The sequence below is a fragment of the Aptenodytes forsteri genome, unplaced genomic scaffold, assembly GCF_000699145.1.
Source record: "Aptenodytes forsteri isolate BGI_AS27 unplaced genomic scaffold, ASM69914v1 Scaffold172, whole genome shotgun sequence".
Taxonomy (NCBI): Eukaryota; Metazoa; Chordata; class Aves; order Sphenisciformes; family Spheniscidae; genus Aptenodytes; species Aptenodytes forsteri.
Window position 1 is genome coordinate 1366923 of NW_008795018.1, and position 18520 is coordinate 1385442.

An 18520-nucleotide genomic window follows, 5' to 3' on the forward strand; every position below is an offset into this window, starting at 1 on the left:
CCTTCCCTCTTTTTTCCTTTTTTCCTTCCCTCTTTTTTCTTCCCCCCCCTCTTTCCCCTCTTTTTTTTTTTAAAGTTTCTACCTATTTAAGATAACATTTGAAATCTGATGCTTCTCAGAAATTACCTCCCCCACCACCGTTCTTTCAGCTCTGACTTTGCCAAAGTGTAACAAACATGCTATTTTTATCCCAATTCTTAAATTTGTGACTGTATCATAACTGCCAGTGATTGGAATACCTTTCTGCAACATTAAGAGAAAAGCTAAAATAACAGACACCAACTTGCCTTTGGTAGTTGAGTTGGTTATCTCTGAGCACTGTCTCAAGTTAAGTAATGCAAATTAGCATCTTGCTGCTAGTAGGACAGAGAGGTAGTGTTCCATCTCCTCTGTGCGGTACCCCACACCTTGTTTGTGTTAGTTCTTGAGTTCTTGTAATTCAACTTGCTAACCCAGCAAAACCCAAAAAACTTCTTTTGAGCCATTTTATAAAACTAAATTGTCTCGCTGCATGATCAAAAAAGCATGAAGCCTGGCTTGTATTAAGTGACAGGAGTTTGGATCATGAACAAGGGGCAGAGATGGGAGGAAGAACCATAGCCCTTGGTTTTTTAGCAACAGGGAAACATTAATTCGGCTCAGACTACCTTGTGAAGTCATCATCTAAAGACGAGGCTTGAAGCGTGTTAGCAAGGGCATTAATGTGGTTAAGAAACTTATTTTTGCCATTCTGTGTCTGTGGATAGACAGATAGCTGGCACTCCTTACGTTTTTTGTGAGCATCAAATTATATTAATTTCTATGTTTACGTTATTTATATGACTATTGTCAGTTCCTTTCATTAGTCTTGGATATGGATGGTTGATTTTTAGCCACATGGTGTAACAGTGATGGAAAGCTGGCAACCTCTGCCTCACCTGCCATTATTCAGGGTGAAGAATTGACTCTGCTCTGTCACCTCAGCACCTGAAAGCAAGTGGGAGGGTTTGTTCCTCGTACAGCTCTCTCCAGGGAAAGAGCAAACAGTGGCTGCTCCCTCCTCCCCACCCGCAGCACTGAGAACCACGGGGTACCACTGCTGGCTTTTAAATTGTATGTGACAGCGTAAACCAGCGCTGCTCAATGGCTTTGGCTGAGCTGGATCATGGCGGGTTACCTTCCCGTCCATTCAGACAATGTCAGAACTGCTGACAGCTGTATTGGCAGTGCTGTGTGCCTGTGATTAGGGTGACATCCTTACTGTGGTCTTTGTTATGCTGGTAGATGATATGGAAAGTTCCCATCCAGATAAAACTTAGAAGCAGAAGTGATCAAGTCAGCACTGCTGGGCCAAGCAGGGCATGCCTGCAGACTGCATGGGCTGCACTTGGTTCAGTCTCCTCCTCAGCTGGCCGGGCGTTCCCTAGGGATGCTCTTCGGCTCTTGGGGCTGAGACGCTCTGTGGCTGAGCTCCTGAGCCTGCAAGCTGCACAACAAAACTGTGAGCAGTTTGCTGCCCCGTCTCGCTCTATGGCTTCCTAAGCCAGGACTGCAGTTCATACTCACTACCTCCCCTTGTCTCTTTTCATGCTGTTCACCTCCCCAACTCCACGTTTCTCATTTCTTAAGCCTGTTTGAAGATGTCAGCTAGAAGGTACAGGTCCTGAACTGGCTGAATGTGCAAGATGAGGGGTGGAGGGGGCCCTGTAGACAACAGGGTGAGTTGCTGTGTGGGTCAGGGGTTCCCAACACCTGAATCTAATGTGTGTTGGCGTGAACCTCTGACACTTGGGGCATGGTAGGACTAAGGTCAAGAAAAAATCCAGAAGGTAAGGAGGCTTCTGAGCTCCATGAGCCTGTAAATCACAGCTAGATGGAGGAGGTAGGGCTGATGCGTGAATGTCTGCATTCATCTTTGCCCTCTCCTAATGATACGATTGCTGAAGCTGTAAAGATTTGGGGTAAAACTGGTTGATTGGTTGGTTGTTTTTTTAATTATGTGATTGTTTAGTGCTAGTGAGCTGGGTGCTTTGTTGTTACTGTGATTTTTTTTTTTTTTTTTTTTACAGTATAGAAATTCTGCTTTCTGGCATAAACCTCTTGCTTTTATGTGAAGAAGAAATGTTCCAAGATCATTGTGTTGTGTTTTATGATGCATTTTTGCTTGCTCTGTCAGTTAGTCTCCTTTTTTTTTTTTTTTTTTTTTTTTTGGTGACTGCTCCACCCAAAATTCCTGAAAGCTAAGTAAGGAGAGAGGGCTTGAAGCTGACTCATTACTGGGCTGAGAAAGTAATGGAGGTTCATTGGTGTCCTAGGGAGGGGAATATTAATGCAGACCTTTGTACCACTTTGATAGATGCAAGCGAATTCCCCAACGTGGCTTCAAATTCGTGGCAAAGGATAAGGAAGCCTAGCCCATGCATTTCCATCCAACAAAGAGTAATTTCTGAAAGAATGTGTTAAATAGTTCTAAAGGTTTACGGTACCAGGTACTGGAACTAACATCTAACTTGTTTGTCATGCTACAATTACTTTGAAAAAAATCCCCTGGTAAGATACTCCTCCAGTCAAACCAATATTATCTTCTCGAACAGCTGATATTTTGCAAATCTGCTTTAGGTATCAGGAAAGAAATGGTATTTTATTGGATTTTTTTGGTGTGTAGCTTCACATGACCTTAATTATTAATTAATGCTCAAGAGCTTTGGATTTGTCTAATGACCACCCTCATGAAACTGATGAGGGCTTGTCTAGTAGTCAAAATTTTTGAAAAGTTTGTCAGCCCTCTGTATTGCTTTTCGTGTTTTATGTTTGCTTTCCAGTGTGTTCCTGGAGCCTGTGCTGTTAGCCCTATGTATAATCCCCACAGATTTGAACGGTTTAGGATTCAGTTAAACCTTTAGATCATATGCTCTCTAATAGAAGTTGTGGAATATTTTCTTGTCTGTCCTCCAGGCTAAATGACAGGATATTTTTGGTGAGCATCTCTTGATTATGGAATTCACTTCCTTTGGACCACCATAAGAAGAAATCAGCAGGTTTTGGTTTTTTAAAGGATACTGTCTAGAATGTTGTTTGTGGTAGTAATATTTCTTAGGGTTGTTGTGTTTTACTGCATGTGCTTGATCAGCAAAGGGAGTGGTTAGAAAGATGAGGCAGAAACAAAGGGTTTGGGTTTGTTTTGGGTTTTTTAATACATACAATCTGAAAAATGTAGTGTATTAAATAAATGGCATGATTGCAGTGTGCATTTCCTTCCCAGATAACTTGTTACTACTCATCTAGTAGAAGACCGTGGTTACCGCTTTTTTTTTCCCTAGAAATGAAATAGGAATAAATATCATGTTAAGCTTTAAGTCCAGTTTGTAGCTTGTCAAGAATTAGTTATTTTCTCTTGCTTTTAGTTGAAGCATCTTGTCATAATGGAGATGAAACAATGGAGACAATTGAGGCTGCTGAAGCACTTCTCAATATGGACTCCCCTGGTCCTATGTTGGATGAAAAAAGAATAAGTAAGTTTTTTATGAAATTTGCCTTGTTTATTAATGAAATGAGGAGGGATACAGTGCAGCATGGTTGTGTGGAAGGGGTAAGATGATTTTGCTTCCAGGTAGACTTTATGTCCGTAGTTTGGATATCAGAAATCCAGTGGTGTATGCAATGAAAGATTTCATTGCCATGCCAGAGTTGAACATTGACAGGTAAGGAAAGAATCAAAAATTACAAAGGGAAGGTGTGAATGAAGCAAGGTTGTTTAGACGGCTGTGTTTTATTTGGCTGATAGAGGATGAGTTTGTTTATGTTGCCAAGATAAAAGAATATATGCTTACATCTGCAGATTGTCTTAAATATGAATAAAAATGCATGATCACCAAATAATTGTGCTTTTTTGGGGAGTGGGTTATGTCATTAAATTGTTGTATTTTAATACTGCTTCTGCTTGTGTAGAATGTTGTGGGTGGATATATTCCATTATGAACTGGTCTTCTGTCCCAGGAAGGCCTTAAGTGTCATAGTTTTATTTCATTCTGTGTTTTAAAATTTGCTGTAAAATGTAGCTTTTAAAAGTCCTTGTGGCTGTGTGGTTGTCCCTTTCCCTTAAGCAACTATGTTTGGCACAACTGAAGATGATGATATGGTGGCTCCTATTACACACGTGTCAGTCACGCTTGATGGGATCCCCGAGGTGGTGGAAGTTCACCAAGCCCCAGACCCTTACGCTGAATCACCAGAGACTCCAGAATTCGAACAACCAAAGAAGAAAAAAGGTAAGATGCTACTGGAGAACAGTGGTGCAGTGTAGGAGAGCAGTGGGTGGCATGCTCACCTCCCCTGTGGGTGTCTGGAACCATTCTGGGTGTCAGGTCAAAATAACTGAGTGGGCTTAGCTAGAAATACAGAGAAAGCGTTTTCTTACTGGGTAGTGTGAGCACAGATACTGGTGCTTAGATACTAATGATGTTGGAGAGGTAGCAATGATGGCTTATTCCACAGGAAACATGGATCTCTGCTTGTTCCTATTTATAGTTTCTTCTTCAGAGCAGAATTGCAATACAAGCTATAGAGCTTTTGTTACCATGAATGCTGAAGTAATTTAATTAGCTCCTATTTAGCTTCAAATAAAGATACTTGGTCCGTTCAGAATATGGGATGAGAATGTTTGGTTTTTTTTTTCCGCTCTTCTTGAATATGAACGGTTTAAATCTTCTTTTTTTTCTAAAGAGCTGCATGCTATAGTAAGCATTAGTCCCATTTGCGGTAGATAAAATTTACACAGTGTCCATTGAGTGATGTTCCATTGGAGTCGGTGCCGTGCTAAAGAACAGTGAAGTTTATGTGGTGTTAGTCAGACCTTCTGCTCCTGTTTTCCCACCCTGCTTGAGCATGGACCCTATCAGAGGTCCTGAAGCTGATGTCTACAGTAGAAGAGAGTCATGGAGTGCAGGCAGATGTAAGGTGCTGTTGCAATGAATTTAAAAAAAAAAAGAATAAAACGAGAGTTATGTTTCTGGAACTAATCCTAGGGCCGAACCAGCGCATTAGGACTTGGACAGGTTCCCCTGTGGAAAAAAAACCTTCCAGAACAGGACTCCTGCTACCCAGCAATACTCCTGCTGAATGAGAGTGCATTTTTGCTGCTAATGCAACCATCATACTCCCAAATGTTGGGAGTCATTATCTGTGAGAGTGTACTGTCCTGTGAGAAACCTTGGGGAAGCCTCCTGAGCCCCATGTGTGTCACAAGGTCTGGTAGGGACGGGTGTGGGTCGGGAAGTCTCCGATTCCTGTAAGAAAGCTGAACTGAAACCGCTGTGGAGAGCTTTACCAGCAGCTGCCCCGAGAGTGCTGCGGGGGAAACTACCGTACTGTGCACACTACTGTGAGATAACCAACCGTAAGAGGATTTTAAACTGGTTTTATGGTTTTGTTCTTTTCTTTTCTTCTTCTTTTTAATGTTGGCTGCTATGTGGGTCAAAACAAGGAGCCGCTGTCTGCCAGACATTTAACCTCTTTGGCTTGATGCATTCATACCCTCTTTCGTGTTGTGCTTCTGCTTACTCCCACTCCTTCCTCCTCCCTAGCTGTAGGTTAGAAAACCAGTTGCTTCACAGCAAATGTGTGTGTTTGTTTTTGACAGTTACATTGGATAGAAAAAAATACCAGAAAAGATGCATCAGCTTAGTGTTTCATTAACTGCAAGTTTTTGATGAAGTTGAGACTTCATGAGGTAGATGGTCTGGTCTGAGCGATGCTGAAGTGTTACTGCAAAATGTTATTAATTTTGTAGTGCATTTCAGGATGACGTGCAGTGTGTGGGTGGGGTTTTTTTGTTTTTGTTTGTTTTTTTTTTTAAGTGCAATCTGTTTCCCTTCCTTTGGTCAGTTTTGTGGCATGGCAAAGGACTACGGTCATTTTGCCCTATCCACACCACTCATGATTTTATAGACTTCTAGCATATATAACCCATCAGCTAAACTTGTAGGGTTGCATTGTGCAGAGCATTGCTAGCTAACTGAGCCAGAATGGCACTGCCAAGTAGAGCTCCTCCAAGAAAGTGTTCTCCAGAAGTGATGGGGTGATTTCACTTCCTTTCCTTGTGGGCCTTATTGCTGCAGCAGGAGAGCTGTATCCACCCATCTGCTCAACTCCAAAACTGTGTTTAGCATGATGTTTGTACTCATGAACATCTGAGCACTGAGGTGCCAAACTATGGATCAGAAGGACAGGAAAAACAAAGGGATGTCAGAGAAAGAAACTTGGAAATTTGCTATACTAGTACCTTCAGTCCTGTTTTTGCTATGGGAGGTATCTGGCAGTAGGTGGTCACATAAGTCATATACACATTATATTTTAGATATATACTGTTCATTATATTTTTACATACTTTTTTTTTTGGTTTTTTTTTTAACAAAACCCACTGAAAACAGTGCAAGAAAATGTACTGAACTTTTTCTGGTGTGGTATAAAACGTTTAATCAGGATGAGCATCTCACTTTCTAAATATCACATTAATTTGTAGCATGAATTTCTAACCGGAAGTCTTTTTGCAACCATGCAAATAGGAAAGTGGAAATACCAATTATAAATTCAATTAGCTATACAAAATGACGGTAGCCCCAGATAAGTCTTAGCTCTTGCACATTCTTCATCCTTCCTCTTTGTAAAATTCTCTCCTAAAAAGGAATTTAGTCGTGTGCTCTGAAAGGTAACAAATTCATGCTCTATTGAACCAAAGGAGGAAGCGTGCAAATGCTTAATGTGCTTTCAGAAATCATCTTCTTTTAAACAAAGGAAACATATCTTGTGTGTCTCTGTTAACTGTGTTTTTGATGGTATCAGTCAGCGCCTGGAGATTATAGCTCACAGTGTAGTCTAAAACCATCATCTTAAGTATCTCTGGCCCAGATATAGAGCAGTAACATCAACACCTTTCTGTAAACAAGTTTCACATTCTTCACTGATTTCTAATTTTGGATGGATTTCTGGTAGAGGATTGTCCATCTAGGATGTCTTGAAGTAGGCTAGGCTGAGGTAAGAGAGCCTAGAATTGCTGTAGCAAGTAGTATTCGTATTTAGTAGCCTAGCTTATCCCTAATCAGAAGTGCATAAATTATATGTGATTGGTACTTATGTTTCCTGAAGTTGACCAGTAGTAGTTCAGTCATGACCTAATTGAGCCCTCATCCACTTCATCTTCTTTTAAGACCTGATCTCATTTGGACACAAGGTAATTAATTACATCAAAATAACACTCCCCACTCCTTAATGGCATACACTTAAACCTGTACAAGAGGGGAAACGAGATGAGCACCCAACAGGGTCTTCCCATGACACAACTCTAAGGGGAGAAGAGCACTCAGCCAAAGTTACCCCGGCGGACTTCTTGTGCAGTAGAAGCTGATCTATACAAGAGTGACTTCATCTAGATATTTTAGGGAAAACAGACATTTCTGCAACCAATAATGGTGAGTGGAACAAAGCTGCTAAAAAATGTACTCCAGTAGTTCTTTATCCCTTCATATGATGATATATGAAAAAAAAATTTGTAGGATTTCCTCCCTCCCATCTTCATTCAAATCAAGGAAGGCATTACCGGCCAAGATGATGGCTGAACTTTGTGTCCCATCCTCAGTCATGAATCCTGTCTGAACAGAAGCAAGAAAGTTAGAGGACTCCAGGCATTACTAGAGTTTCCTCACTGTAGCTCTCTCAACTAGCTAGCCATCCTCCCCCATGCCTTGTCAAAAAAAAAGAGAAAGAAAAAGGTGCAAAGGTGGACTTAGCAAGACTGCTAATATCAAAAGGTGAGTGTTCAAGCCAGTGTTTCTTATGACTTCTTTATAGATACCTGGAAGTCTAGAGAACAAAGCAGACTGTGCAGGCTGGCACTGAGCATTTTTTTTCAGAGCTAGTGAAAAACCCTCACTCTTACTCTGCAGCAGAGCCGTTTCCTTACTAAAGCAGCCCCTAAAAACAAAACCAAAAAGTGGAACGTCATAGTGTACGGGATTGCACAGGCCTATTGGTCTTGCCTCCGTAGAACATAAACTCTTTGGAAATGCAATAACTAGAGAAAAAGAAAAATACTTTTCTTTAGATCTTTAATTATGACAATAGGTTATTTGGACTAGAAGTATGTTTCTCTGAGTCCTGTGTCTGCTTGGTCTATTCTGCCTCTCAAAAGAGCAGAGGTAGTACGTGAATAATTTAGGTATTGTCAATGTCCTAAGGGGTCGCTGCAAAACCTGGTAAGAGAAATTTTTACTTCATAAGACAGTTCTGAAGGTTTCTGATTAATTACATTACCTGTAAAAGCTGACATTGCAGGGTATGAGAACTACTAAAGGAATAGGTTCAAGGTTGTATACTGAAAAATACTCCAGCATGACTTACATTTTTTTACTCCACTTACGTTTGGATAGTTGATTTTTCAACATTTTCAAATCAATGCTCTTCATACTTGTCATCGGTTCTAACTAGCTTCTTCCTTTCAGTCTTCCTCACCAGATAGAGCCACCATACTTACGACTTTAAAAACTGGTGATTTTTTCAGAGCCTGTTACTGGTTCTGCTGGTCTTAACAAGCAAACAAGTGACTTTCCTTTACCTGTAGCACTGTTGAGAAAGGTGTAAAAGACAATAGGACTGAAAAATGTCTTCTTCACATGACAGTATAGTTTCCTGCTGTCAGTGGAGACTTCCAATCTATTAAACAAGCAGACAATCTTGTTTTATCCGTAAGTTCCATTTTGGTGATGAGCGAACAAGATAGTGCTCTATATTTTATCTAGCTTTTCCTGTTTAAATTCTTGTCCACAGTTAATAGCTTATTCTTCTCATCTCTACTGTTTTAAGTGCTCTTAAAAGTATCTAAAAAGCCACAGAAGTTTCCAAGGTACGTGGACTTTGGAAAAGTGAGCATAACCTTTACCAGAAGTACCCTAAGAGCATAGGGGGTCCAATCCTGCTGTAGAAATTGAAGAAGTTCAGCACAGAACTGAGCTCCTAACTTGCTGGAAATTGAATCCTCTCTGAATTGGGGAAACAAATCTCTTCCCTTTTTAGGTCCTTGTTCTTTTTTATTTCCTTTTTTTAAGCTGCAGTTTGACTTGCTGGTGGTTTATTTCAGGGAAGAAGCCGAAACCGTCTCGTCCTGAATCCCCTACTACAACTCCAAACATATCAGTGAAAAAGAAAAACAAAGATGGAAAGGGTAAGTCAAAGAGTTGTCACTGAAGTTTTTAAAAGAACATTGTTTCTGAGTGACCTGTAAAAAGAAAACATTTGTGATGTAAAAAGAAAATGTTCGCTAATTTTCTTGTGATGTAAAACCAGGTCTTATGCTCAGGGGTAGTTAACATCTCATCTTAAGGCAAGTAAAAAAATTAGTGCATGAGATTTCTTGGTGAAATACCCAGTTCCCGGGGGGAATAACGTATTTGTCACTTTAGTAGCAAGGGTTCTTGGGAACTCTTCAATCTCCCTCGGAGGCTGCTGTGTTTTGAGTGAAGTCCTGGGGAGTGCTTTGCATTGTATTAGGGTTTCTTGGGCTGTGGTTATTTTGACAGATGATCTTTGAAAACGTTTTCCATCTGTGTGTGTCTAATTCTGCATGAGGAGCTAATCAAGGCTGCCAGTTGGCAGCAGGAAGTACCAAGCCCTAAATTTTGAGGGAAGCTATAACGCAGCTTGAAGGCTTGGGCAGAAAACTTGCGTTTTTGATACTTCTCTCATTCCTCCTGTGTTTAAAGGGAAGAAAGAAAATAAATACCACATAACTGATACAATAAATCATTTCCTCCAGACTGAACTGTTCAGTAGTGCCTGTCAGTTTTGTCAACAGCTCGGTTGCTTTGCTGTTGGGTCCAGCACCCGCACCCATTCCCCGGGCTGGTGTTTGAATGGCAGCCTGATGTCCCGGCCCCCACCAAGTTCTGCTGTGCTCAGCGGGAGCTGGAAATGAGCCTCCCCTGTGTCACCACAAGTGCCTGCATGCACGCCTGGGGACTGATGTGCTTGCATGCTGTGCAATACTTGCCAGGACAGAAGCCAGCCAAACCTGGAAGGTGGTGGCATAAGAATGTCAGACTGTCTTGAAATCAGAAAAATCGCTACACTGACAAATGAGTATGTTTTTTTTTTTTCTTTTGAAGAGGGATTTTCTGCAGTAACAGGAAATAAAGACTTGTTTGCAAGCAATAAATATTTAACAGGTTAATGCCAGCAATTTTGAGTATGCATTGTTGCTGCTTTTTTTTTTTTAATTAAAACCTGATTTTTAAGTAAAAATGAAAGAGAAGTATCAGAGGAACCTCTAGGTAGTGCGCAAATGAAATAATAGAAAATATTAAAGCAGGTAGTCACAAAATTAAAAGGCAGAAGAGTCTACTGTTTCTAGCAATGATAGCAAGGATACAGCATATTTCACATTTGTCCTTTGTTACAAAATTGCTAATTCAGAAGGAATTAAAAAGGAGCGTGTTGACTGAAACCACGGCCTGTTACGAAAAAAGCTACCACAAAAGCATTTGTTTAGCATTTTGAAGAACACAGAATTGAAGTAAAAGGGGTATTAATATAACCGGCCATGGCAGGGAAGCAGCTAGAAAATTATGAGAGTTGCCTGGCTCTCAGTATCCACAATGTTTCCCTAAGGAGAACATGTATGCTAAAATACCAAGCCCTCCATATAATTATTTGATGTGATGCATGGAGAAAACTGAGTTTTCTACATATGTCATCTTCTACTGTGACTCAGAGGAGGTTAAAAATTCTGCCTGTGAGTAAAGCAGACGGTTTTCGCAGACAGTCCTCTTCACAGTGATTTTCAGTGGCTAAACAGTGACAAATTTTCAGACTGCCTTGATGCCGCTGAGCATTTTTAGTCTAGACTACAACAAAAGCACCCTGGATTAAATGGTAAGTGGCTGGGAATGCTCTCACTCCTGGCTGACGTTGTGTCTTGCCTAAGCAGTCTTAACCTTTGCCTTCGGGGTATCCGAAGGCAAACAGGCTGACCGTTTCATGTTAGCTGGGAGACATTTGTTGCAAAGGCAGTGGTTTTTTTCTAGGGATGCTCACTTTTAAAGTTTCCACCTGCCAAAGGAGCTGTTAACATTTTGTACTGCCAGTGCTGATGCCTTTGCTGAATATTTGTGAAATACAGATTATAGTACAGTAGTATGGGAGCTTTAATTTGTAAGACACCTCCTCTTGTTGAAAAAAAGTTCAGAGTGGTGGTTATTAAAGTTGAAAAAAGTGCCGGGTTAAATTGAAGCTAACAAAATAGATCCTGTCACCTTCTGATGCACTGGGCATCATTTTTTGTGAAACTTAAGAAATCTGCACATGTTGTCCTTGCTGTGTTTTTGCACAGCTACTTGTGGGAGGTGATACTTTCATACAAGAAGTTTTTTCTTCCTTTCTCAGACTAACAACAGATCACTAAGAAGCTTATGTGCAGCTTCAGGTGTCCAAAAGAACATCAGACACCAAAAGCCTTAAAAAAAGCAGGAAAAAGGGTCTCATTAGTTATATGTGTTTAGACTCCTTAAATGTGGTTTCGGAAAAAAACAATATGCAAATTTTGTAGTAGTTATAAGTATTCACAATCTGTGATTTTAATACTGTTTCTTTATATGTGGTAAACACCGAACAGATGTGATGGATTTCCATATATAGGTGTTTGTGCCTGCTTGTTTGTAAAATGAAATTTGAAAGTTGTCTAGCAGCAAGTCCAAGCGCTCACTGGATTAAAAAAAAAAAAATCTTTTTCTGAACTTTATTCTTGAAGGTTTGCCTACCTCAGCATATGCCACTGATTGCCCCATATAAATCTAATTGTTAAAAGTAAGGATTTTATTTAGCCTTTTAAAGGATTATAACACTCACCTCAATTCAGCAAAGTATTTAAGCAAGGGCTTAATTTCCAGCATTTTCAGAGGATGGACCTGAACATGTTCCTAATTGAGGTAAAGCAATAGGGACTGCTTCTGTAACTGGATTAGGCAGGAGGGAAGTGTGCACATAGGTGACTAATGGTATCTAATGGTGGTGGTTGGAACGGGGTGACTGTAGGTTGACTGGTACCTGACTCTGTACGTTACAGACAACGGCTAGGGTGTTTGGGCACCCAGATTGTAATAACTAACAAGAATCCCTTCCTTTGCTCTTCCATCACTATTTCCTAGTCTTGATGATTTATTACAGTGTATTCATAAAGATACCAGCTTCTTAATTTTTACATTATTTACATCATTGATAAAATATGGTCAACTAATATTTTTTTCTTTTTTTTCTGTGTCCTGAAATACTTTTATCTTAGGAAATACAATTTATCTCTGGGAGTTCTTACTAGCACTGCTCCAGGACAAAGCTACGTGTCCTAAATATATCAAATGGACTCAAAGAGAGAAGGGCATTTTCAAACTGGTAGATTCCAAGGCTGTGTCCAGGTTGTGGGGAAAACACAAAAACAAACCTGACATGAATTACGAAACAATGGGTAGAGCTCTCAGGTATGTGCATTTTTAATAATAGACTGTTTCTGTTGCCTTAGTGTTTGCATGCATTAAATGCCTCATCTAATTTGTGTAACAACAGAAAAGAGTTAGTATTCTGTCCATTTGGGAAATGAAGAAGTTATTTTGGCAAAATAAATAAGCTAACTAAAAGTAACCCTTACTAACCTCAACCCCAAATCAGTCACCTTCAGTCTCAGCTCAGACATCTTCAGTGCTGCTGCAAAAACTGCATCTTCACAGTCAGCCACAGACAAAGTAAGAGACTGAAGATTTCAAGTGGGGCAAGCCTTTTACATAAAATTCGAATCTCTTTTCTCCAAAAAATCCTCAATTCAGGTGTACTAATGAAATTATTTCTACTTGGTGCAAATGATCCCGTTTCCAGTGGAAGATACAGTTTTAGAATTTAGGTCTGGTTGTGCTTCTCTAAACTTGAATATACAGACAGTTTTAGAACATCTTCTCATATGCTTCTGCCTGTCAGGCTGGGATTTTTCTCATCCATAAAAGACTGTGCAAAATAAGCAGACATCCATGAAGATTCAATCTTACCTGCTGATTGATAATTGTGCAACTGAGCAGCTATGCATTTCTTTTCATTTCCCGTCACCCCTCACCTTGGTGTGCATGATTTCAAATTGTCATATTAATTTGTAAATATAACAGAAGTAGTGCTCTCCTGTCCTATTCCCTTTGCTTTGCTGTAGCTAAAATATCTGCCTGTGCTCACTGATGAATAAGCGTGAATTCAGGTAACTGAAAGAACTGTATGAGTCAAGAGGAGAATTACAAGTTTCATGCAACTTTTAAAGAGTATGAGTTGATAGCAGAGCTGCCAAATCACGGAGTTCTTCTCTTTCTCCTCAGAGTTATCTGAGGTTGAAATTAAAAGGTGACAGGAAATACCAGTAAAAGAAAGTTGTTTGAGGAAAAAATACGCTATTAAATTGGCCACTCCTTTATAATGAAGAAACTAGGCACTTAAAATATTGTTTACTTGTTACTACTGGTCTTATTTTCTGGGGGTTTTGTTGCCTTTTTTTTTTTCCTTTTTTTTGTTTCGTTTGGTTTTTGGCAAAAAACACTGTGTAACTTGATGTGTGTATGCTTTAAACAGATACTATTACCAAAGAGGAATACTAGCTAAAGTAGAAGGTCAGCGCCTAGTATATCAATTTAAAGAAATGCCAAAAGATCTCGTCTATATAGATGATGAAGATGCGAGCCCTAGCACTGAATCATCAGATTCAACTCTGCTCTCAACTCCTGTGGCCAATAGAAACCAGCCGAGCAGATCTAGAGCGTCTGCAAACGCGGGAACAAAGGGAGGATCAACCACAGTGCTAAAAACAGGAAACTCGAAGCCTGCTAAGCTGAAGGAGCACGTAGAAGTTGTACAGCAGCAGACACCTGGCTTGACTTCAGAAGTTTTGAGGACAATGCAGTCTCCGCAGCCAGTACATCCTACTCAGCTTTTTCGGACAGTTCACGTAATGCAGCCATTGCAGTCCCTCACAGAAGGACATGCAGCTGTAACCAGTAACGTTCCGGATGAAACGTTAAATCCCTCGGTTCAGAATATAAGGTAAGAAAATGTACAGGATATAAATGTATGAATAATAATAAATTCACTGTATGATGGCTAGATAGACTAGATTCTTTGTTGCGCTTCAAAAAAATGCTCATCTCCCAGTTTGGTTGAAGAGAAATGGTGTCTTTGTGGCTGATCCTAGGAATTGGGAGTTACTACACCATACTGCGACATGTACGCTCATAAATGCTCTGCCTTTGGTGGAGGGAAGCACATCTTTCCTGCGGTATTAGGCCTGATGCAAATCCTTTAGAGAGGAAAAATGCACAACTTCTCTTTTAAATTGGTATCATCAGTTCTGTCCTGCAGCAGAGGCAGTATTTTCATGGCTCTGCTTTTTCACTGACTGTTTGATGTCTTCACTTTTGAATTATACATGGTGTGTCTGCATGATCCCTTCAAAAAAATTTTCCTTCTTGCTTCTTAATTTCTTTTCCTAAGAATTTTTTGTCATTTCTTTCATCTTTTGTAGTGTCCCCAGTTACAACAAGGGAAAGCTCCGTGTTATCTACTCTAGCATTTTGCTGCTGTTACAAGAGCATGTTCTTTTGATTTTAGAAAACAGTTAACAGAATAATCTCATGGGAGCTGTGTATCTGCAGACTATTTTGGGAGACAGTCATGCTTCCACGCTTAATTTGTAAGTCAACTGGCTAACACTACACAGAGTTTAAGCATCATGACTCCTTTGCACCTACCCGTTAGTAGCAGCATCCTAATTGAAGAGGCTTTAAAAAACAATCACTTAAGCCTGGTTTCACCCTAGCCTGAGGCGTCCCCTGATGGACCTTGTTCATCTCCACTGACTACAAAAGACCTGAAAAGAATAAATGTTCTTGGAATCTAGGCCTAGGCCCCTCACACACATTCTTAAAGAATTATGAACATCACTTTTTTTTTGAGATACGCTGTGTTAACATCACTGTTATAATGGTTGTCATTTTGTGCTGCAAAATGGCAATAATGCTATTTCCTGCTCCCTTCCTCTATTCGTTCCTTTGAAAATTACATCCAGAGCCACCAATAGATTTGGAGTGGTACTTACTATCTGGGGTTAACCATGCAATTTTGTCAGAGAGAAGTAATGACACTAATGAGACCAAATAATTTCTTTGTTTCCAAAAAATAAGTTTTGCTCTCTCATCTCTGCTACTAGAGGGATGCTGTAAAAGCTAGCCAGTTATTAAAACTCCACTTATATAAAAGGAAAATCCAGAATAGCAGTAACAGCTAGGTTTTTCAGAAGAACTGAAAGAAGAACTGAAACTGTTGAGATCAGCCTCCAGTGACTGATACAATAGAATCAATGAGAAATGCTTTAGGAGATAACCAAGTAGTTGAGGAAGCTGAAGATTTATATATAGGAAATGACAAACCAAGACTGCAGCTTCAATCAAGAAAAAAAGTTATGTCTTCTTTCCTTGGGGTAAAAAACCCCCAAACTTTAAAATTATCCCTGGACTTCCTAGTTTGAATCCTTTTTTTTTATTACTTCCTTAAAAATTATGAAATGTTTTCATTCACACTGCAATATGAAAAATTCACACTGAAAAGAGAAATTCACTGGTTAGTAAAGGCTGCAAGGGAATAAATACATTGGGCCATGAAAGCAAAAATATTTTTCATAGTTACTGGGAGGCACTGTAAAACAAACTGGAAAGAGTTACCATTTTTAAGTAGACAATGTCTGTTTTCATTTGTCTTCTAATTATAAAATGCATGATTTGAAAACAAATTGTGTTTTGCTTATTGTTCTAACCAACTAGAATTAGTTCGAGATGCACATAGGGGAGGAGGGAAGAGTTATATTTGATCAGAAGTTTATGTGAAAGAGAATTATGAGGAATTTGAAAAAAAAAAAAAGAGCCAGTTTTGGAATTAATTTAGGAAATTAATAAAAATCTGCATCAAGGTGATGTCTTTTAAGTTTTTGAAGCTTAGGAATGAAGCTACTCTGTACAGTGCAGTCCTATGATTTCAGGGTTGATGAAGGGTTTAATTACTTGTAAAAATTGACTAAGGCAATATAGTGAAAGGAAACAAGTACAGACATAGTTGAAGCTATACAGTACCATTTAACTCAGTAGAATTACTGAGTTAATTAATTAAACATTAATAGGGGCAAAGTTCAGCAATTTTCAGAGTTAAATAGCTCCAGGCTAGACCTACACTAGATTGTATATCAAAAACAATATAAATAGTATAGATGGTATAAAAAATGGTAGCAACAAACAGAAGTATCTGTAAGACCTAATAAGGCAGGCAGGCAAGAAGTCCAGCCTAACATTTGGAAAGCTGCTCAGTGACATTATGACATCCAGTTATTGCATTACATTATTTCACAATCGGACCTTGGGCAATAAGCTAAAGGGAAAAATGTAGTAGAGATGATACATGTGTGACGTTCGAATGAAGTAAAAGCCTTAAAGCCTTAGGGTTCTGTATTGCATCGGTTCTAATCCATTGTTTGTAACTTAAAACGTTATTCCACGAAGTCTTCAGTTGCACTTTCCTTAGCCAAGATGACAAAGTGTTTCAGATGAAGGAAAAAAAAAAAAAAAGACCCATCGGATCTTTTCAGTACAGTACATAATTACTGAATGGTAAAAAAAAAGCCCCATCGGATCTTGTTTCAGATGAAGGAAAAAAAAAAAAAAAAGACCCATCGGATCTTTTCAGTACAGTACATAATTACTGAATGGTATAGAAGTATTGCTAATTAAGAAAGAATGTACTAAGGTGTCTGAGCAGTTAGAGTGAAAATAAAAACCACAAGCCAGATTTTTTTTGGTGTGCTTTTAACCAGGATGGGCCAAGCTGCAAACCAAGGTGCTGATGAGTCCTGTGCAGTAGTCACTGCCCATTCCAGGCTCTAAAAATACAACTTATGACAGATAGATTTCTGCTCAGTTTCAAAATGCAAACTTCAAATAGTTTGGTGAGGTAGAATGGCATGTTGAACTTTTTTTGGAGCATATGTTTTAGGTCTTGTTTTATAATAAGGCTAAAACAAAGGAACTGGATTTTGTGTTTGTTTGTTCAAAGAGCTGTAAATCTCTAGCAGTTTAACAAGTTTGTGTACATGTTCTGAATTGCTGCAGTGGGGCTTCCATAAGGGTTGAAATGAATGGTCTACGTGATTTGAAAATGTACAGCAGGTACGATTGCCATTATAGAATAAGAGCTGACAAACCTTCTGATGTATGCACACTCCCCTTGGGGTTGTGGTTGGAGTCACTTTATAGTACTTTTATAAGGAAGCATGAGGACAAATAGCAACATTGGTTGCCAGTTGGTGTTCAGAGGTTGGGGCATGTAGATAGTCAAGGTCATTTGGGCGAAATGGCAACCAGGGTTTGGGAATGATCCTCAGAAGGTTTTCTGATACGTACTGGTTAGTGGTTGGGCTCTGCCTTGAAGTGTGAACATCTTGGACCCATATAATTTGTCTTGCACAATGTAGCTTCTAAAGTTTTATTCATGTAAATTTTCTTCCCTCTTCTTCATGGAAATAAATGGTCTTCCCTCTGCAGCAATTTGCTTCTGTTGTGTTGTGAGAAGAAAAAAAATATAGAGAAAATACTGAGGATTTTTGAGGTCAAAACAACTGGCTTCTTAACACTTAACCATATCCTTCAGAGAAGAAGTCTGAACATGTATCTTTGCTGCTGAGGCACTTGGTAAAAGAATCCTGTTTGAAGAATGTTGTGAAGGGCTCGTGTCACCATCCCTCCCCTGTGCTAGGCAGCATTGACTGGTAAAGTCTGCTCCCAGAGCATCGCTGGGAGAGCGTGACAGCCGTTCCCCAGGGCCTCTTTGCGTTTCTCAAAGAAATGGGCATGCCAGTGAAAATCAGGGGTTGGTTCTTCACAGGAGACAGGCAGTGGCTTCATTTATAGCTGCACAAAGCTCGTGCAGAGTTTTGTGTACTTTGAGGGGAGGGTAGTGTTTTACTCTGAAGTGGAAAGGTTTTGGATGGCTTTTGATGGGCTTTTTATACAAGTTTTGGTGCTGCTGTATGCAGGGGAGACAAGGAGAAGTGTTGCTCGCCAGGGATAGATGCCTCTTCTTCAGCCCCAGTGCTTAAACAGAAAGGCTGTGATGTGGTGCTAACCCAAGCTTGGGAAACGAGGCAGGAGCAGGGTCAGGTCATGCAAATGGGGTTTTGCTGACGGGGAAGACATCTAGTATCCCCAGTGGGAATATTCAGAATTGCAAACTCACTGCTGTTCTGCGGGTGTAACAGTTCTGGCTCAGTGGATGCAAGCACAGTTACTGCAGTCTCCAGTCGTGTAACTGGGAGCTGAATTTGGCACCGCATGTTTCCAGTGATAAGACAAAAATAAAAATGCCTCTCTGGATGAGCATTTGATTTCTAACTTTTTCCAATGAGCCAGCTTTTTTAAGGAAGGAAAAAAAAAGTCTC

General features: G+C 39.8%; 1 protein-coding gene across 1 annotated transcript in view; it reads left to right on the plus strand.

The window, feature by feature from the left end:
- ELF1 (E74 like ETS transcription factor 1) overlaps positions 1–18520 on the plus strand; it is a 40647-nt gene that overhangs the window by 13701 nt on the left and 8426 nt on the right. The window contains exons 4-8 of the mRNA XM_009275648.1: positions 3384–3491; positions 4083–4247; positions 9110–9193; positions 12305–12497; positions 13621–14088. Coding sequence (XP_009273923.1) covers positions 3384–3491; positions 4083–4247; positions 9110–9193; positions 12305–12497; positions 13621–14088 — 1018 coding nt within the window. The remainder of the gene's footprint in view (positions 1–3383; positions 3492–4082; positions 4248–9109; positions 9194–12304; positions 12498–13620; positions 14089–18520) is intronic.